Here is a 21170-nt window from a genome sequence, read left to right on the forward strand (position 1 = left end):
TCTTCTTGAATAGGCCCATGTCCTTGCAAAGAATTTCTTTCTGCTGAATCCCACCACCACGTCTGTTGGGGCCCACCCTGAGCCCCAACAGTGCTTGGGGGTGCTGGCTGTCCCCTCTGTGATGAGACACAAGACTGGCCTCCCTCCCCGTGCCTGAGCCCAGGGTCTCTCAAATTCTCTGTGAAAACAGCTGCCTCACTTTCTGTTCCCAGTCTCTCTCCTTATCAGGGCCCCAAATCAGTCACCAGACAAATGTCTCTTCTCTCATCATTCTTTCAGGGTAAGTAAAACAGAATTCTTGCTCATCCTTCTGCCAAAAAACAAAACAAACAAAACCCCCCAAAAATTCCAACTCCATCTACATAAACTTAGTGAAAGAGAGACCACCGGGGTCACTCATTTTAAAATGAGCCAAATCCTAAATCGCATTGTATTTTTATCTAGGAACTACCACGCTACGAAAATAGTAAATACTCTGCACACAGACGAACCCACTCTGGTTAGTCTGATACTCAGACGACTCTGCAGGAGGTAGACTCAGGCACTGCTGGACTGAGCTGGCTGGTCTTGTCAGAGCACAGCCAGTTAACTTATTCTCAGCCATCAGCTTCACCATTCAGTGAATTTCCAATCTACTATTATTTGTTCAAATAAACTTACTTCAATTTATTTGACAGTCATTTTGTCCTTAGATTTCAAAGCAAATTGATGCTTAATAGAAACCCACACTCACTCTTCTGTGTTCATTTTGTGATTTGTTACAAATAGCATAAATACTTTATGCTCAAAATACTTTCCTTTAAATGTTTCATTTCAAATGCACTTTGCTGTCTAAAAAAAATTTTTTTTCTGATTACAAAAATTATATTTGCTTAATGTAGAGAATTTGAAAATTATGCAAAAGTACAAAGTCTAAAATAAAATTACCCTTTATCTCATCATTAAAAAAAGAACTGTGAAAGTTTTATTATATTTTTAGTTTCTTTTCCTACACACACACACAAACACACGCGTGCACACAGTGCTTTTTGAAAATTGTATCCATATTGTGCTTTGTAACATAATATTTTTGATTAAAATTATATCATAAGAACTCTTCCTTGTCATTAAATAGACTTCAAAAACACCATTTTTTTCTTTCTTTTTGGGGGGGCGTGCTGCGCAGCTTGTGGGATCTTAGTTCCCCGACTAGGGATCGAACACAGGCCCTCGGCAGCAAAAGCGCAGAGTCCTAACCACTGGACCTCCAGGGAATTCCCCCAAAACACCATTTTTGATGGTTTATGCGACATTCCATCACATATAGGTATGTTTGCCTGTACCCAACTTATTTAAGCATTTGCTTTTTTAGATCATATTGTATTAAAATAACAGTGAAATATCTCTCTCTCTCTCTCTCTGTGTGTGTGTGTGTGTGTGTGTGTGTGTTTAAGCTTATAGTATTTCTTTAGGGTATATTCTAAAGGGAACCTATTGGCACAAGTTCAAACTTTTTAAAAGTTCTTAATCATACTGACAAATTATTTTCTGGAAAACTTATACTGATTTATGTCCCAACTGTGATATAAGACTATTTCTCTACATCTTCGCCAGCACTAAATATTCTCTTCCTCTTAGTTTTGTTAATTTCATAATCATAAAGTATTTCACTGCCGTTTTAATTTACATTTATCTGTTTGATAGAGAGCATAACCCCTAATAACCCCTAATCAGTTCATTATGTCTGAGGCTTACATTCTTTGCCTAGATCTCTGTACTGGTTAAATATTTTTGTAATGATGCATAAATACTTTTTACACATTAAGAATATTAACTATCATATTTACAACAAAGAATCTTTCTGATTGCTTTTTTGTATCCATAGGCATCTTTTGGTTGCATAATGAGGCCATATATCTTTTGAAAAGGCCTAAACTTCTCATCTGATAATAAAAATAAATGCAAAATAAAATTAAAATAAATGACTTGCTATACAGACATTCCATTTACAGAATCTGTCTCTTTCATGAAGCATGTAGAGGCTTAACTGTGCAGGTACAGAACTAACTTCTAAACTAAAGGCAATCTTTACGAAAGGCACGTAACTCAGCTAGATGTCCACAGTGGCCTTTTTTCAGAACTTTCGCTGTGCTTCCTTGTGGTTCCAGTTTCCTTCCTCTCCCCTCCTTTCTGATGGCCTTTGATCTACATAAACTCCTTCCTCCCTCACCTTTTCCCTGCATTCAGGAAAACTTTCTGCTTCTCACCTGTTAACTAACTTCTGACAGACGGGAAAGAGAGGACACTTGGTCAGATTGACCGGGGTTCAAATCCTGGATTTGCTGCGTATCTGCTGTGTGACCTTTGGCCAGGTCTCCAAGCCTCAGTCTCTTTGCCTGTAAAGCAGGGTTACTTTGAGGGTTAGGATCAAGGTCAAGTTCAGCCTGGCACGCAGGAGCTCAGTAAGCAGCCCCTACTATGATTCTGGCTTCCTGAGCTACATGTCCATCTCTTTTCAAGATCAGGGAAGAGATGTATCAATATCGTTTCTCATTCTACTTCCCTGGTCCCCCTGCCCCATACCTATTATTAATTAGCGGGTAACTCAACAGAAGAGTTACTGGTACGATTCTTATACTATGTTATTAGAAGTGAAGTTTTCTTGTATTATTTAATAATGATACTTTTTTGCTATTTTTAAATAATGGAAAATGTGTGAACTGTGCCTCTCCTTACTGCCAGGTGCTCTATAACTGTAAATTGTAAAATAACATTTTAGTGAGTAATATTCCTTCTTCAGATCATACATCGAATATATGTCATCTTCATTGTTTAATCGACACTTTATTCCCCCTATTAAGATACAAGCAGAAATAAATTTCACTTCCTCCCCTGTAGATGCAATTTCATTTCAATCACACGTGTCAGTGGGAGCAATAAAGCATCAATTAAGCAATGAATTCCTGACAAATACATGGCCTTTGATGTGTAATTGCCCCCCTCCAATCTCATTTTCCTCAAGGCCAAGGCTTCCTGGACCATTTATGTTCCAAGTTTCACCCTCTAAAATCCAGCAGGAGCTTCTCGCCCCTCTCCCCCCAGGATGGGCATCTTGGATACAGTTCACCCAGAGGCAGCTGGGCTGGTGGGGCTCTTGTAATAGCGAATTAATGGCCTTGTTATTCAAATCAGGAAACCAGGTCTCAGGGAAGCAATAGCCTTGCATGACCCCTTCACGGTCTCCCCCTCACCTCTGGGAATCCGAGCTGAGCCTGGAACTCAGGTCAGCTCGCTTTCCACCATACTAATTCTTGACTGTAGAGGCAGGGTGATTCCCTATGCAGAGGGAAGGAAGAAAGGAAGGAAGGGACGGAGGAAGGAAGCAAGGAAGGAAGGAGGAAAGGAAGGAACTAGAAAAAGCCCGGGATGCCTGGGGTTGTATCTCAGAGAAGGGGGACTCCCTGGGAGATCCAGGGGTGGTGGGCGCCTGGCTGAGAAGACTGTGCAGACAGACACCCCTCTCTACGCCAAGTCCCCTGAGTCGGTGACATTCCGCAAACACGTTTGAGGGTCCCCTAGGTGCTGGGTTCCATGCAGGCCCTGGAGACTGGATGACCCAGGGCAGTTCCAGCTCTCAGACATCCTGGGGACAGCCGTGGGGCCGTGCTCAGTGCCAAAAGATGAATAAACCCAGCGTGTTGAGAGCCTGGGGGAGTCGGGGAGGGAGGGACTGACACAATAACACACAGTGGGCACTCAATAAAGAGTGTTAAACGGATTTTTAAAATTTGAAGCGGTGATTGCTTCACCACCAGAAGAGCTCGCCGACTGCCTGGTCTGGAAACCTGCCGCGGTGAAACTGCCACCTTGCCCTTGGGCTGGGTGGGCAGGCGACAGGCTGGATGGCCACTGCTGACGATCCTAAGAATGTTAAATGTTTGGGGGCCTCTGCCATGTCCTGGAACCCGACGGTGGCTCCTTTTTCAGGAAAGGCTGTCACAGGTGGACTGTGGTGTCTGGTGCCGGGGGTGGGAGTCGGGGTGAACAGGCCGTGCCTGTAGTGTCATTTACGGGGATGTTTAACTTCCACTCCCTGTTTCTGAAGAGCGATTTTCCGCAGAGACATGAAGAAAAATAGGACAAACTTGGCTCATTTTGGCTCAGATTGCTCCAATTTTCCCACAATCTCGGCCCCCCTGTATCACCTGCCCCAACCTGCCTGTTTGGGCCACTTAATGCTCTGCCTTCGGACCTAATAGAGGCTGTTTGTTTGGCCTGGGCCCAAAGGCTAGACTTGTTTTCAGGACAGAAGCTGGAAGAAAAACCAATCTGGACATCTAAATCACAGCCAGGACTCATTACATAAATGATATATTTACACAATTGATCCCTTTTCTACTGGGTAATTAATTTGGCATTGAAACTCTTAACGATTTAATTGTCATATGTTTAAACTGAAATGGTTGCTACAAATTTCCCAAGACAAAAAGCAGATTGAGGAGAGGGCCTTCTTTTGTCCTCCAAGTGGGGACGCCTCCCGTGTTTCAGCGTTCCCACCAAAGCAGGGCAGCAGCTGATAGCCCCCCTAGGGCACACGTGGGAGGAACGTGTCTGTCTGCATTAGGTCCTTTAAGGGATGGGCGGGTCTGGTGAGGAGTGAACTTAAATCCAGAAGCTGTAGATTGGGATCCTGCTTTCACGCACTAGTGGGACAGCAATGGTGCTCCAGCCAGACCCCCGGATCCTGCACACACACGGCCCGCCTTGCGCCACCCCTGCACTGCTGTGGGTGCTTCTGCTTCCAACTGCAAGCACGTGACTTTTTTGGCGGACTGCCTTGGGGCTCCCGGAGCCACTTGGCCCAAATGGCCAGATTTCTGGAAAAGCCTAGGAGTTTGTGTCCCCCACATGGCGGCCTTGGCCAGACTGCCTGGAGGTGCAGGAACATGACAGGCTCAGCAAGCATCCTTGCCTCTGACAAGGACACTCTGAGGCATAACTCTCACTTGGGAGCTGCCCCCACTAGGGATCGGAACTTGGCCTGACATCGCACCTGGCTAGGCTTCCTTCCCATCTGCTTCTGCTTGTTCTTCCCAGGTCTCCTGGGAGCACCGCTTTACTCAAGAAATCCTTACCTGAGGGTCCGCTTTGGGGGAACCCATCCAAGGATAACCGCTGTCTAGCTGAGTGACCTTGGCAAGCCTCTTGACTTCTCTGGCCCCAGAGCCATCACCTACAAAGTAGACAAAATAGTAGCAGCGATCCCAATTCTGGCACTTGTGGAGCAGGTGTCTGGAAGCTCCTGTGTAGACACTTCCACACGCTGTCTCGTCTGATCCTCTCAGCAGCTCCAGAAGGAAGATACTCATATTATCCCCATTTTACTGATGGGGATATTAAAGCACAGAGCAGTTAAGCACTTTGTCGACATTCACATGGCTGGTAAGTGGCAGGGACAGGATTCAAACCCAGGCAATTGGTGGCAGAGCACGCCATCTTCGCCCCTCCCTCATGCACAGGGCAGCCCACCCAGCAGAGCTATGGTGCAGATGAAGGAGAAGGTTATGAAGCAGTGGGTGAAGCAGAGGGCCTGGGGTCACCTCAAGACAAATGATGCTCGCCCTAGCATTCTGTGTCACCTTAGTCCCCAGGGGAGACGGGGGAGATCGTCCAGGTCATGGGTGCTGCCACATCGCTCCTTCCTCTGTGCAGACCTCATGGTCTTGCAGGGAGATGCAGTGGGACGCCTGCTCCAGCCAAATCCTGCAGCTTCTCCCAGCTCAAGAGGCTCCTGCATGGCTGGTGAACACCCCTCGCCAACACACACATAGCTTCCTGGAGTAGTCATGCTGGCCTGCTCCCTCTGTAGATTAAAAACATCTGTGTAATAAGGGCATCGAGGCTACATCTTAACGCCACAACCAAGATTTCCTGAGAGAGAAAACAGTCATGAGGTATTTGTACAACCTCAGGCCTCTCAGCTGGGTTAACAGAGAAGGCGATGGTGGGGATTTGATGGGCCAGGGAGCTCTTTGCTGGTTCATCTTGCACATTCTCCCTGAGCCTCCAAACCCAGGCTACCTGTGAGGTATGACATCCCAAGCTTATAGCTTCATACTTGTAAGTATCCTCTATCAGCGACATGGTGGTATAGTAAAAACTTAAGGGCATGGGCTGAAAGTCAGATAAGGCACATGAAACACTGAGCATCGTGACTGGCTCCTAGTCTTTCAATACACGTGCTACAAATATTTTAGGGAGTTCTCTTTTGAATACACTTCAGAAAGAATCAGTCAAACTCTTTCCAAATTGACAGACAAATGAGAATGAGTTTTCAAGCTAGCCTAAGCAGAGAAGGGAAATTTAGTGTAAGGATACACAGAGCCCAGAGACAGAAATGCAGCCAGGCCTCAGGAGGTGAGTGTGACTCTAGGGATAAGAGAGTCACCAGGGATCAGGCCATCTCCTCTCTACTGGGCTTCTCTTTCTCCAGACCTACTTCCTCCACTTCATTGTGCCTGTGGCTAGTAAAACATGTCCAAACACTGCCAATCAGTGGGCATTGTCATGTGCTACAAACATGGCTCCTGGGAATGGAGGATGGGGAGGGAGAGGGAAGGACAATTCCCAGCAAGGAGATATCTCAATAAATTGAGGTCCATTTCCTGCTGGGAGTGAGAGCATAAGGCTGTGGGCATAAGCAGTGGCTTATGAAAAGAAGGCTCTACAGTCGTCCCTCAGTATCCATGGGGGATTGGTTCCAGGACCCCCCTTGGATACCAAAATTTAAGAATGATCAAGTCCTTTATATAAAATGGCATAGTATTTGCATATAACTTATGCACATTCTCTGTATACTTTAAATCATCTCTAGATTACTTATAACACATAGTACAATGTAAATGCTATATAAATAGCTGTAAATACAACATAATTGTTATGTAAATAGTTACAGGAGAACGGCAACTTCAAACTTTGCTTTTTGGAACTTTCTCGAAATTTTTTTTCTGAATATTTTCTATCCAAGATTGGTTGAGCTGTAGAAACCCAAGATGCAGAGGGCTGACTGTACTCAGAGGTCGTATCTCAGAGTCCCACCCCTTCTGGCTTTGGGTCCTTGGGCAGGTTGGTCAACCTCTGCTTTCTCAAGTGTGGTGCTGCAGGAATGTAAGAAGATTCATTCAACACATGCCTAGTACAGCACCTGGCCTAGAGTAGGCACCCAGGACATTTTAATGAAAGGATGACGAGAAAAATGTCAGTCTTTCAATAAAGGCTTGCCCTGGTCACTAGGCTTAATCTCTAGGTTTGGTAATCTGGGAATTAAACCCACAGCTGAAGTGTATAGTCACTCACTTCAAGCTGAGTGACTCTGCTTCAGGCTGAGTGTCGAGCAGGACTTCGCTCTTCATTAGGGGTTGGGCCCAGGTCTGTTTAGTCTGGGCCCCAAGATGAAAGGACAGCAGTTACCCCGGGGGAATTCTCTCCATCTCTATGGCATAAAAGGGCTAGGTCCACTCTACGAGCACATTTCAAGCCTCTGTTTGGAACATGCCTGCTACCATCCCACTGGCCCAGGCAAATCAGGCTTGGCTAAGCCTGACAAGGGACGGCCAAGTACAACCACCAGCCTAAGGCCAAAAGCAAGTCTGGGGACAAGCTCCACATCGATGGGGTAGGAAGTGAAATCTTCGCATGGACGCTGACTTATTTTGAATAGCAATTTAATCTGTTACATCCTCAAACCAGGTTTTCCTCTTATGTTCTCCCAATTATTGTATTTCCTCAATCTAAGGTACGTATGCTTTTATATTTAACTTTTCTGAAATTGGGATATGAATGACAATTAGTGTGTACATTTAATGTAGTGATTTCTTACTTTTTTTTTTTGCCTAAAAACTGTTATTAAATTGATGGTGCCTTTCAAGATTGATACTGTCTTAGAATGGTGGAAATTCAGCAATTTATGACCATCTTCCAGGATACTGGAATCTCAAGCATGTTCAACTCTTCTCTCTCCCTGAATCCTGTGTCGAATTAGTTACCAGGTCCTGTGGCTCTGCCTTCTCAGTGAATCTCAAATCCAGCTCCTCTCTTCCATTCTCATGGCCATTTTCCTGGTTCAGACCTCATAACCTCTCCCCTGAACTGTAGCCATAACCTCCTGCCTGGTCTCCCAGGCACCAGACTCTCCCTGCTCCCATCCTACCTCACTCAGATGGCAGGTTTATCTTCATGGACTGCAGCTCTGATCCTACAGTGCTTTTGCTCCAAAACCTTCTCTGGCTCCCCACTGCCACAAGACTATCCCAACTTCCTAGGCTGACATTAGGAGTCTCATGACTTGGACCCAACCCACCTTTACAGCTAACTCTCACTCCCACTGCCCCCCTTCTCACACACAGACACACGGGTCCACGCACATCAAATGGGTCAGCCCCATCCTGCACGTGCAAGTCTCTGGGTCTTTGCACATGCTGTTCCCTCTACCTGGAATGCCTTCTCCTCCCCTCCCATCTGTGCTTGTTGAAATCATCTCCATCTTAAAGACCTGGATTCAATGCCACCTGCCTCTCCTCCCCCAACCATGAGACTTTCCAAGACTGCTGCTCCCCTTCCCCCCTGTGCCCTCTCTTCAGAATTCACCTCCGCTTTCTCAGATCTCACCTGGTGCTTCCTATCTCTGTGCTAGCACGCATCCTGTTCCAACTTGACTTTAAGCTATTTGTGGCCTTTGTCTGACTCCTGCCCTCCCAAGGAGAGAGACCACATCTCAATCAAGCTTGTGCCCCTTTATGGGGGGTTTGACACATGGTAGTTGCTCCATACATGTTTGCCAAATTGAATTCAGTTGTTCAGCATTTTAGTCACCCCGTGTTGCAGAAAATCAGCATAACACAGGGAGTGTCAGCGTGTAAACCACACAGATCACAGGGTCCTGCATACTTCAGGTAATCAGTTTATCTGATCAATCGTTATAGCCCTTTCAGAGTTTTAGAAAACGCTTCCATCTTTCAGAGAGAAATCTTCAGAGATATCGTTGCTTTTGGACCGCCTATTTAGGAAGAAAACTGGGGCACTCGTGTCCTGGGATGATTTCCTTCTGGCTGGCGTTCCTGAGAGAACCAGCCTCATGGAAGGTCATTTATGAACTGCAAGTGTGAGAATGCGCCCGTCTTTCAATTCTATCTAATCTACAGGAGTTTTTCAGGGAGGTGAGAAAAGGGCACGACAAAATCACAGCACTTTTGAGCTAGATCTGTCTAGCGCAAGCCTTCACTTTATGGATGAGGAAACAAGGACAATTGAGCTCTAGCGAGGTGACATGACTCAGACAAGCCACACAGGTGCCAGTGACAACCAGGATTGACTCAAATCCAGGCTTCAAGCACTTTTCCTGGGTTATGGAGTGAGTGTTTGTGTCCCCCCTCCACTCAAATTTCATATGTCAAAGCTGTAACCCCAGATGTGATGGAACTAGGAAGTGGGGCCCTTGGGAGGTGATTAGGTCATGAGGGTGGAGCCCTCCTGAATGGAAGTAGTGCCCTTCTAAGAGACACAGAGAGTTTCTCCTTCTGCCAAGTGAGGATACAGTGAGAAGGTGGCCATCATAAAGCAGGAAGAAGGTCTTGCTAGAACCCTGATCTCAGACTTCCAGCCTCCAGTAATGTGAGCTATTAAGGCAGCAGACTATGGTATGTTTGTTAGGACAGCCTGAACGAAGACACCCTGTCACCTCCCTCCTGCCCTCTGTCCACCCTGTAACCTATGATCAGCTACCACTTACTGAGCGTGGACTAGGCAGATATACCATGCTGAGCACTCCTTACACAGGACCTCATCTCGACCTCACCACTGCCCTGAGAAGTGGGCAGGATCATCACTGTGGTTCAGATGAGGAGACCAAGACTTAGGGGTAAATACTTGCCAGAATTCACACAGCCCACGAGCAGCCAATTTGGGATCTAACGCAAGGTCTGTCTGATTCTAAATCTATTATTCTATGCTTCAACTGAATTCCCATTCCCTCTCAAGCCCATTATAACCTACAACAAAAGGAGAGAGTTTTCTTTCATGACCTCCCGGAAGAAACATGAGTCCTGTGTAAAGACTTCAGCTCAATCTGGCCTGACTCAGCATTTGAGGGCCTCGTACTAATTTCTAATAAATGGACTTGAGCCGAGTTTTCAGGGAAGGTAAAGGCTTGGCAGACTGGGTGAGGAAGAGGAAGGCAAGTTGCTCAATTTTTTTGAGACTTCATACTTTTGTTTATTTTCTGAAAAGGAATAATAAATATTCCTTTTTTTAAAAAAAAAGATTTTTCTGATGTGGACCAGTTTTAAAGTCTTTATTGAATTTGTTACAATATTGCTTCTCTTTTATGCTTTGGTTTGTTTTGGCCATGAGGCATGTGGGATCTTAGCTCCCCGACCAGAGATCGAACCCGTACCCCCTGCATTGGAAGGTGAAGTCGTAGCTACTGGATCGCCAGGGAAGTCCCTAAATATTCCTGATCATAGCCTCATGAGGAAGGTGGGGAGGTTAGGTGTGAAAGCGCTTTCCAAAGTGCAGCACACATTTAAGGCCTGGTTGGGATGACCTGGGCAGTTCTGGGTGCACAGGATCTCCTGTGGGACCCTCAGCTCTGACCCTATCCGGATCCTCACTTCCTTATTGCTATGGACTGAACTGTGTTCTCCTGACCCCACCAAATTCATATGTTGAAGCCCAATCCCCAAAGCAATCATATTTCAAGACGGGGCTTTGGGGAGGTAATTAGGTCCTGAGAGTGGAGCCCGCAAGAAGGGATTAGTGCCCTTATAAGATGAGACATGAGACCTCTCTCTGCCACATGAGGATACATACAGCAAGGAGGTGACTGTCTGCAAACCAGGAAGAGGGCCCTCATCAGACACCATATCTGCCAGCGCCTTGATATTGGACTTTCCAGCTTTCTATCCCTTCCTTCTCTGACAAACCCTTCAACTTATTCAAGTGACCTTTCCAGAACTTAAATCTGATCAGATCCTCTTGCTTCCTGTTGAAAATCCTTCCACTGATTTAGATGGTAATGACTGTGCCACCTTCATGTGGCAGAAGAGAATTGACGGTTCAGGGAGAATGGGTCATTCCCCAGGCACTGAAACAAGGAGCACAGATGCAAAGAATATCGGAGCTGAAAGGGAGGCATCCAGGACAACAAGCCTATGTGGACCACGGGCGTGGTGAAGGGGCTCAGCTCAGATGGCTCCACTGAGGGCTGAGAGGGAAAAGCTCCCCCCTCTGGTGTGGAGAGAGAGTTGCTCACACACAGGAGACTGAGCCTGTGGTTCCTGTGTCCCTTGCTCCCTGCCTTCACCGGCAGAAACAGGAACTGAGTGGGAAGAGGTGAGGGAGCCCCAAGTGGGTCACTGGGCCGGCTCCATGGGGCTCACAAGACAAGAGGCTTTGGAAAGACTGTACCTGTGCCTGGTTGCTGGGAGGTGGATTTTTAAATAACAACTTGATTGAGATACCGTTTATGGATCACACAATCTACCCATTTAAACCACACACTTCAACAGGACTTAGTATAGTCACAGAACTGGGCAACCATCATCACAATCAATTTTAGGCCATTTTCATCATGCCCCAAAGAGACCTGGTACCCACTAGCAGTCACTCCCCATTTGCCCTCAATCCCCCAGCCCTAGGCAACCACTTTTTCACTTGTTGTCTCTATGAAGTTGCCTATTGGGGCAAAATTTCATATAAATGTAACCATGCGATATGTGTTCCTTTTATGTCTGGTTTCTTTCACTTAGCATAATGCTTTCAAAGGTTCACCATATTGTAGCCTATATCACTATTTCGTTTCACTGCGGAGTGATATTCCATTGTATGGGTATAACCCGATTTTCTCTATTCATTCCTGGGATGTGGACTTTTCAGGATAAGAATCCCTCTGGAACTTGACAAATCCAAAAATGATTGGATTTTCCTCTCAGGGAAGGACTAGACATGCAGCCACTCTAAGGACATTGTGTATCATTTTATATGATTGAGGACAGCATGGCTGTGGCCCATCTCCGAGGGCTGTGCATCTTCTCAGAGTCACAGTCATTGGCCTAAGGGAGGGGTCTTTGGTGGAATTCCTGGCAGCACTGGAACCAGATGGGAGAGAACTTACCAGGAAAGAGGGCCAGAGCACAGGCAGCCTGAGGCAGTTTCCTCAGGACCACAACTGCAGGCTTTTGTCCCTTCTGCCTACAGGACCTGTAGGTCAGGAGAGTTGTCACCCTCAGGACCAATGCAAACCCTGGCTATGTTAATTGTGGGGAGCCTCCATGCCTGGGGCTTTGTAGTCTTGGCTAGAAGCCTAAACAGTCCTTCCCATTCCACAGATAAGCAGCTGGACTAACCCAGGAAGCTGTCCCAAGAAGAAGGACCCTATGGAAGGAAGCAGAAGTTTTAGAGAATATGGAAATACTCCCTCCCCAGGAGCTCACACTTGCTGACCTGTATGTGTGCATGTGTATATATGTGCTGTGCAGGTGTGGTGGGGATGTGTGCACGTGTGTATATGTGCTGTGTGGTGGGGATGTGTGCGTGTGTATATATGTGCTGTGCATGTGTGGTGGGATGTGTGCACGTGTGTATATGTGCTGTGTGGTGGGGATGTGTGCGTGTGTATATATGTGCTGTGCATGTGTGGTGGGATGTGTGCATGTGTGTATATGTGCTGTGTGGTGGGGATGAGTGTGTGTGTATATATGTGCTGTGCATGTGTGGTGGGATGTGTGCATGTGTATATATGTGCTGTGCATGTGTGGTGGGATGAGTGCGTGTGTGTATATGTGCTGTGCATGTGTGGTGGGATGTGTGCATGTGTGTGTATGTGCTGTGCACGTGTGGTGGGGATGATGAGTCAGGTGCCATCCTAAGCACCCTTTGCCAGACCTCATTCTTTTGGGAAAAGTCGGGTGTTAGTCACTAGCGTCTCCAGGCCCCCTCTGCCCTCTTAGCTGCTTGTCCCCCCTGCACAGTGCCGCAGAGGCCCTGCTCTGCACAGCCCACCTGCCTTGGATCAGCCTGTGAGGGGGCCCTCCAGGGGTCCTGCTGCTGGAGCTCCTTTAGGTTTTGTAAAATGTGTCACCAAAGACCTCAAGTTCTCATTAAACCTTTTAAAAACTGCTTTTGGGTATGAACAGGCTACCTGAAGGACCCTAATCAGCTAGGCAAATCCTCTGCCATGGAAACTGTGAGTCCGTTCATTCATTCACTCCTTCATTCACTCAAGCATTCAGGCATTAACAAGCGGTTACTGAGTACCACTGGTTGGCCATCTGTGCTCTGAGTCCTGGGAAGAGGAATTAGACAGGCCCACCGCCCTTCCAGCAGCTCACATCTAGCCTGCAGTCAGGATGGGAGCCTAAGGGATCGGTTACAAGCGGGAACATAAAATGTGCCCTAAAACAGGGTCAGGAAAGGAGGGAGGGAGGGTGAGAGACAGGACCATTTCCTGTGGTGGCCAGGTAAAGATCAGCAGAGATCTGCAGGTGTTTCACTCTCTGTTTCTCTCTTTCTGCTTTTGTTCTCAAGCCAAAGCCGGGAAGGGTAAGACCGCCGGGGTTTTAAATGCTTTGTGCCTGGATGGTGGTTTCTCCCGCGCAGCCAACAGGTTTGGTTTAGAGGATGTCCCATAGAGGGCGCTGTTTGCCTGACTTTGACTGCAGTTGCGGGCGCAAGTGAACCGAGGCAACACCACTCGCCAGAGGGCGAGTGAAGGGCTGTGTCCGCGCCTGGGGCCTTAGGTCCACGAGCTTTCTGGAAGTGGGAGGGGAAAAAAGATTTAATCTGTGTTTCTGGCTGTTCAAACCCAGCATCCCTGAAACTTGGGGGACGGGCTGGGGGTGCTGACACCTGAGCATCTCCTCTCTCCCTGGTCAAAACGCACACACAAAAGCCAGCGTACCTGCGCGCCCTGGGAGGCAGGACACCGGGAGAACTTGGGTCAAGAGACAGTGAGGCTCCGGTAGCGGCGCCACAGGTGCAGGGGCTGCTGTCCCAGAGGACTCTTCCCCCACTCGCCTGCACCCCTCCCCATCTGGGTATGGTCCCCAGTTGCAATCAGCCAAGAGACCACTTCCTCAGCCAGAACTTTTCGGCGACGTCTGCTGAACGCTTATTTTTCCTGGGAGGCCAGCAGCTTTTCTGCTTGTTTCAGCTTAAAGGCGGCTCCATGCGTCAGAACTTTGGCCAAGTTTGCACGCCTCTGCCTCGAACGGGAAGAGCTCCCAAAACGCAAGCGCGCACACACAGACACGCACGGGCCTCTTCGTCACAACCTCTGCCGCTTGGCCGGCAGGTGTGGGCGCTGCCCACCGAACGGGTTTGGACATAGGCCCCTCGAGCTATTTCTGCAGTTGGAGAGAAAATGACTTCTGGGTGTCCAGCACCCAGTGTTGGGTGACCTTGGCCCGGTCTCCTCCTCTCTGGGAGCCTGTTTCTGTCTGTAAAACCTGAGTGTGAGATCCACTCTGTTCGAATCTCAGGGCTGTAACTGGCTCCAATCAGATTTTTGGATGGAATAGGGTTTTATATTCCAGTAAAGCCCTGTACAAACTCAAGGGAGTAATGAGAATGAGAATAATAATTGTTTATGGAAGTACCATTTACAATGCTTCCAGGTTCCCAAAGCAAATCAATATAGGGCTCACTACTGTAGGTGAATGTTTGGTGAAAGAAGTGTTAAATGTGCCCTTCGAGATTTGGTGGGGGAGGGTCTGAAGCCCCAGATCGGAAAATAAAACATACCCACTTCTCAACTGGGTAACCAAAGCGGTCGCGCCTGCCAATGCAGGGCAGCCTTGAGTTAGGTGAGGGCTTGATCTAACAAAAAAAAGGCGATGGTAAAGGAAGGGGCCACAAAAAGACCTCGGGTGTATGGAAGCTCACAATGGGTGGAGGGGAGTGACGGCCACTTTTCCACCTTTCTCTGACCAGGGAGCTGTTCTTGGGAAGGGACCCCACAAGTAATTCTGGTTTATTTGATGCTTAAGTTTAGAGTCTTAGATGCCTGTTTTCCGGCTTTCTTGTGCAATTTGGGGAGTCGTTTTTAAAGTCCATGGAGTAGAGTAACCGTCCGCACAGCTCACAGGTCCAGCAGGGTTCTCTAGGGACTTGACGGCAGGCGGGACGTGCTGCGGTGTCGCTGCCAAAGCCGCCACAGAGGAAGGTACGCCATTGTGCCTTCGGTTCGCACTGCTCCTCTTAAAGCGTTAGGCAGCTCCAAAGGCTGGCCAGAGAGACTTCCCGGGAGAAGATGCAATCTTCGGGGCAGCGGGCTCAGAGTTGCTCGTCAAGGTTTGGGTCCCGGCGACCAGAGGAAAAGAATGCCCTGCAGAGCGTAGCCGTCGGTGCCGAGATGCCGCTGCCCCACCGCCCCACCAAGTGACGCGCGGGCGTCAGCCTGTTCTGCGCGCACACCTGGGTGCGCAGAGAGGCACAACCGCTCACGCTCTCCGGGGAAGGCTCACTCTTCGGTTTCCCAAGGCCAAAGGCCAAGGCCATGCGGATTTCTGAGACGGCTGACGCAGTGCAAGGATTTACACCCCGATTCCCTTCCTATCGACTAGATGGTGGGTGGGGAACCCAAATCCCCCTCTTCCTGGCCGCGCCTTTAGCAAGCTTTAGGGAAAATGCTGAGGTCGCTGGACCCCCAAAGGGTAGGAAAGTGCTGAGTTCACCGCGGGCCGGAGGCCAAGTCCTGCCTCCTGGGTCGGCGCTGCGTGGCTCTCCAGCTGAGTCGGGGCGGAGGGCCTCTGCCAAACCCCTGGGGGAGGGGAAGAGGCAGCTGCGAGCGCGGATAACCCCGAGGTGACCCGGGCGGGCCTGGACCGCCCCTTCCCCCTCCCGCGGGCCATGCGGCTGGAAGCGGGTCCCCGAGCTGCAGGGGGGAGAGGGAGGCGCGGGCTCCGGTAGCCGCGGCTGTCAGTGCGCTCCGGCCGGGGCCGCCGCCGGCTCAGCGTCCCTAGCTCGCCTCCTGCGCTCGCCGGAGCGCTCCGAGTGCCTCTTTAGCAGGAGCCAATATCCTTTTGTGCTAATAGGCTTGTCCTCATTTGCTGCCTAATTGGACTATATAAAGCCAATAATAGGCGGGCTCTTATAGCCCGAAGCCAAAGCGCCAAAATCCGAGGGAAGGCGAGGAGGGGGCAGTGGCGGAGGCGGCTGCGGGACCCGGGCTCGGCTGCGCCTTCGCCTGCCTAATCCCATTTGCCATTGTACGCGCCCAATCGCCGTATACTCCCCGCATTTAACTTGGATGACATTTTGATTTCATCATTAGCATCCGGCGCCGGATTGACGCAGCCCCAAGCCGGGGACTGCTCTAGCCGCCTCCTCCCCGGGAGCTGCAGCCGCCGCCTTGCCGCCTCGCTCCCTCGGTGCCGCTACGGGGCCGCTCCCCGCCCCTCAGCACCCCTCCCCCATGCGAGCCAGCCCCGGCCGTGTCCTCACCCCGCCCTCCTGCCGTTGGATTTGCGCCCGGGGCGGCCCCCGACTTTGCGCCCCGTAGTTGAGTTCCGTTTATGGTCTGATTTCCGGCGCCCGTCTGCTCGCCCGGCCGCCTGCCTGTCCCGTTCCCTCCCTCCCGGGGACCCGGAGGAGAGGGGACAATGCCGGAGCCCGGGCCGGACGCCCCCGGCACCGCTAGCGCGCAGCTCCCGCCGCCGCCGCCCCCGCCTCCCGCGCCCAAGGAGTCCCCATTCTCCATCAAGAACCTGCTCAACGGAGACCACCACCGGCCGCCCCCTAAGCCGCAGCCGCCCCCACGGACGCTCTTCGCTCCGGCCTCGGCCGCCGCCGCCGCCGCCGCCGCCGCCGCCGCCGCTGCGGCCAAGGGGGCCCTGGAGGGCGCCGCGGGCTTCGCGCTCTCGCAGGTGGGCGACCTGGCTTTCCCCCGCTTTGAGATCCCGGCGCAGAGGTTTGCCCTGCCCGCGCACTACCTGGAGCGCTCCCCGGCCTGGTGGTACCCCTACACCCTGACCCCCGCCGGCGGCCACCTCCCACGACCTGAAGGTACCGACCTCTCTTTGAACTTTCGTTGTCCTCCCTGCGCGCCTGTCCCAGTCCGGTCCGCGCTGCCTTCCACCGCAGCCCTGGGACCCCCGCACCCTCAAACGCGCTGTTTGGCCGGCTTCCTCCGTCCCCTGGCTTGCAACTCCTGCCCGTGTGCTCTGTTGCGCTGCTAGAGAATCCAATCCCACTTGGTGAGAAAAGAAATGGAGTTGGAGTCCGGGGCGCGGCGCTTCCCGGGAAAGTGGCCTCGGGCATGAATGGGGAGGCTTCAGGTGGCTGGGACTGGGGACCTGGCCTGGATGGAGGGAGTGAATCTCCGCGGGCCCCCGGCGAGGGAACTGAGGGAAAGAAAGGAACCGGCCGTGCTGCCCACTCCGGGTCTCCCTAGCCTCTCCTCGGGAGAAGGTTGGATGCCAGGATGTGGCACCCCTCTTCTGGCCCAGCCGGGAAGGAGGAGGCCCGCGGGAATGGTGAGGCCTCGAGGCCTGGGGCCCAGAGGCCGGCGCGGGTTGAGCCTGCCGCTCCCAGGCGCCAGGCCTCGCTGAAGGCTGTGTCCGTGTGCGTGTGTGTGCGTCCGTCTGTCTGTCTCTCTCCAGCCTCGGAGAAGGCCCTGCTACGAGACTCCTCCCCCGCCTCGGGCACCGACCGCGACTCCCCGGAGCCGCTGCTTAAAGCCGACCCGGACCACAAGGAGCTGGACTCCAAGAGCCCGGACGAGATCATTCTGGAGGAGAGCGACTCGGAGGAAGGCAAGAAGGAGGGCGAGGCGGCGCCGGGCGCGGCCGGGGCGAGCGTGGGAGCGGCGGCGGCGACGCCGGGCGCCGAGGACTGGAAGAAGGGCGCGGAGAGCCCGGAGAAGAAGCCCGCGTGCCGCAAGAAGAAGACGCGCACGGTCTTCTCGCGCAGCCAGGTCTTCCAGCTCGAGTCCACCTTCGACATGAAGCGCTACCTGAGCAGCTCGGAGCGCGCCGGCCTGGCCGCGTCGCTGCACCTCACCGAGACGCAGGTCAAGATCTGGTTCCAGAACCGCCGCAACAAGTGGAAGCGGCAGCTGGCAGCCGAGCTGGAGGCGGCCAACCTGAGCCACGCCGCGGCGCAGCGCATCGTACGGGTGCCCATCCTCTATCACGAGAACTCGGCGGCCGAGGGCGCGGCGGCCGCGGCCGCGGGGGCCCCGGTGCCAGTCAGCCAGCCGCTGCTCACCTTCCCGCACCCCGTGTATTACTCTCACCCGGTGGTCTCGTCCGTGCCGCTGCTCCGGCCCGTCTGAGGCCCGAGAGGGGAGGAGGAGGGAGCACCCGGCCCCCTTCCCAGACCCCAGAGGAGACTGGGCCGGGCCGAGGGCGCAGAGACGTCCAGCGGCCTTCGGGAACCGGGGCTTCTGCGCGCGGCTCCGGCCTCCCCTCCCCCAATCGGTAGCGTTTTTGTAAGTATTTGCAATGCATTTTCGTGCAATTCACTCCTAATGGATTTGAGGCGCTTCCCCTCTTACTTTTGGTTTTGGTTTATATTAAGAGAAAGCAGGAAAAAGACAAAATTTCCAGGTCAAATATTTCGGCTGAAAAAGCTTTTGCAAAATGTGCCGCCCTCCCCAACCCCCGCCCCCAGTTTGCCTTGCGCGGTGGCTTTTTGGGTTTTATTTTTATGGAAGGAAAGTAAGCGCAAATCCTGAACCCCTCTAATTGATTCATTTTCTATAGAACTATTTTCAGAAGTCGAGAGAGAGAGAGAGAGGGAGAGAGGGAGAAATTCACGTTGTAGTACTTTTATTTCTGAATTTCTGGGTGTGGTTCTTCCTCTCCACTCCCAATCAGATATTCCCCAGTTTTCAGAACCTGAGCAGCCTCTCATAAGAACCCCGACTCAGGCCACTTTTCTCTCCCCGGCAGAGGTCTGTCGCAATTGACCTCTTCATCTGTCCTTTTTGGGACCGATGAATTCTCTAATTAAGTGTTTAAAGGGAAAAGACGAGGCAGCCCCAAATCAGACTTCTGATTATTGAAACAACTCCACATCTGGCCTGGTGTGGACGGTCTTATTTATTAGCAGCCTATATTTGGGGAATTTCATTTGTTGGTAAATTATTATTAATGTTACCTTTATTACTTTGTTCCCTATTTTGAGAGAATATTTCAATATTAAAAAAACCTTATCTTTTATCCTCTCCACCTACCGTTTTGTTCTGCAGTAACTCTTGTACTTTTGACCTGTGCAATATTGAACAAAATTTCCTGAGAGCCTGCTTCTTCCTCCACGGAGAGAAGCAGACGTCTTCAATGCATAATTCCGGTTATTCGTTTATGAGGAAGAAATTAAGAAGGGGAAAGGGGGGAAGGAAGGAAACAAGGATAGGTAGCAATGCTCAAAGGAGTAAGATAGGCATACCGGAGCGCTTTAAGTGAAGGACAATCAATTTAGGAGAATTTTAACTTATTTGATAAATGTACAGATTTCTTGTAAAGTTCACCCTCAACTCCTCAGGGCTCCTTGCTCTGCCACCCAATCCGTTTTCTTTCTGTCGGCTACACCTGTTGTTCTGCGATAGTTTGTCCCTCCCACCCATCTCCCTCACCTCTGCCCAGATTCAGTCGCTTTTTCAGAAAAAGAGGGGAAAAAATCACAAAATATTGTTACACTTAATGTTGTCGTGAAATGGAATTAATTAAAAAGAAAAGAAAAGCGAGGCATTTCCTGTTGCCAGAGTGTGTAACTTTGGACGATTTTCCCCAGAGCAGGTATCTGCGAACTCTCTTCTGCCTCGCTCTCTGGCTGCCTCTGCAATGGCCGAGTCCGACCTGGACGCACATCCCTATAATCCAGGAGGCGGCGGAGACAGAGGCGGCTTTGTTCGCGACCAGATCCGCTCTCTCCGTACCGTACGCCTCTTGAAACGCCCTGTGAGCAAGGGAAGAATGCGGGGCGGAACGGGTGAGGACCCGGGCTTATCTAGTTCGCGGAATTGAGCGCAGCGACAGCCGCAAGCTCAGAGACCGCTGGTATTTCCGATCGCAGGGCAGCAGCCTCGCATTCCGTTCCCAGACCGCGGGGTCCTTTGGGAGCCGCGAGCTTTTGGGCAGAACGTCCCTGAGCACTCACTGGGCCGGAGCGGGGTCGGCTCCGGCTGCCTCCAGGGTCGGGGGAGGGAAGAAGGGAGTGAACTTGGAGTTTAACTGCGGCCCGAGGCAGATCGCGATGTCCAGCTGGGAGAGGCCAGGCTGGGAGCGGGCGACCCCAGGGAGGCCAACCAGGCCTAGGGACGGCGGCTCCCAGCTCCGGGACAGGGAGGCCTCCGCAAGCCTGGAGCAACTGTGGCTCCCGGTGCGGCTAGGGTGTGGGCGCGGTCATGGTGAGTCCAGTGCCGGGGAGCAGAGACCACCCGACTGCGGCGGCGACAACCGAGAGGACTTTGCCTCCTCCCGGGCAGATCCTTTTCTGTGCACCGCGCCCAAAGGCTCACGGGCGCAGGGTTTCTCTGGGCCCTGTACCCCGATCCCGGCAGCCGCCGGGAAGTGCAGCGCTAGCGGTTCCCAAGCTCCTGCCGGGCGCCCGGCCTCCGCGCACCGGGTGGGCGGCCTGCCGAGCGCGGCGCTCCCGGAGCTGCTCGAGAGCGCGGGCCCGGTGGGCGGAAGCAGGTGCTTGGGCGCCCCTTGCCAACGCGGCGCGACTGCCTGCCTTAGGGCTTGGGGTCTGCACGCCCAGCTCCTGGCAGGGCGCGTTTGAAGCTGGGGAGCCGAGAAAGGGGAGACGGTGAAGATCCCTGTGAGCACACCGCGGGCGCGTCCGCTGGGGAGCGCCTGCACGCGCTCTCATTCCCTCTCCCAGAGCTTTACAGTTGCAGTTGCTCAAACCCAATCCACACGATTGATTCTTCTGTGGCTGAAACGTCAAGTATCGTTTCCTATGGATGGGAAACTGCCTCCGAATAAACTGGCATGTGTAGTTATGGCAAAATTTAGCCTGGACCTCAGTGAAGATGGATCTCCCTTTATTTTCCTCTGGTTTGGGATAAAAACGAGGGCATGTGTCACAAATGAAAAATAAACAGAAATTCGGGGTCCAAATATGTCGTTCCTTGTGTTACCTGCAAACACAGTGATGCCTTTTACTGTCGGCAATACTAACTGCGGGACAGG

At 51.3% G+C, this 21170-nt stretch overlaps 2 protein-coding genes across 2 annotated transcripts in view; both read left to right on the top strand.

Annotated features, from left to right (window-relative positions):
• PSTK (phosphoseryl-tRNA kinase) overlaps positions 1 to 21170 on the top strand; it is a 329297-nt gene that overhangs the window by 115952 nt on the left and 192175 nt on the right. The gene's annotated exons all lie outside the window — the stretch shown is intronic.
• Positions 16635 to 18307, top strand: HMX3 (H6 family homeobox 3). The gene is made up of 2 exons (XM_004265741.3): positions 16635 to 17037; positions 17634 to 18307. The coding sequence occupies exons 1-2, from the start codon at positions 16635 to 16637 to the stop codon at positions 18305 to 18307; spliced, it is 1077 nt and encodes a 358-aa protein (XP_004265789.2).

Source organism: Orcinus orca, chromosome 14, assembly GCF_937001465.1.
Source record: "Orcinus orca chromosome 14, mOrcOrc1.1, whole genome shotgun sequence".
NCBI classification, from domain to species: Eukaryota; Metazoa; Chordata; class Mammalia; order Artiodactyla; family Delphinidae; genus Orcinus; species Orcinus orca.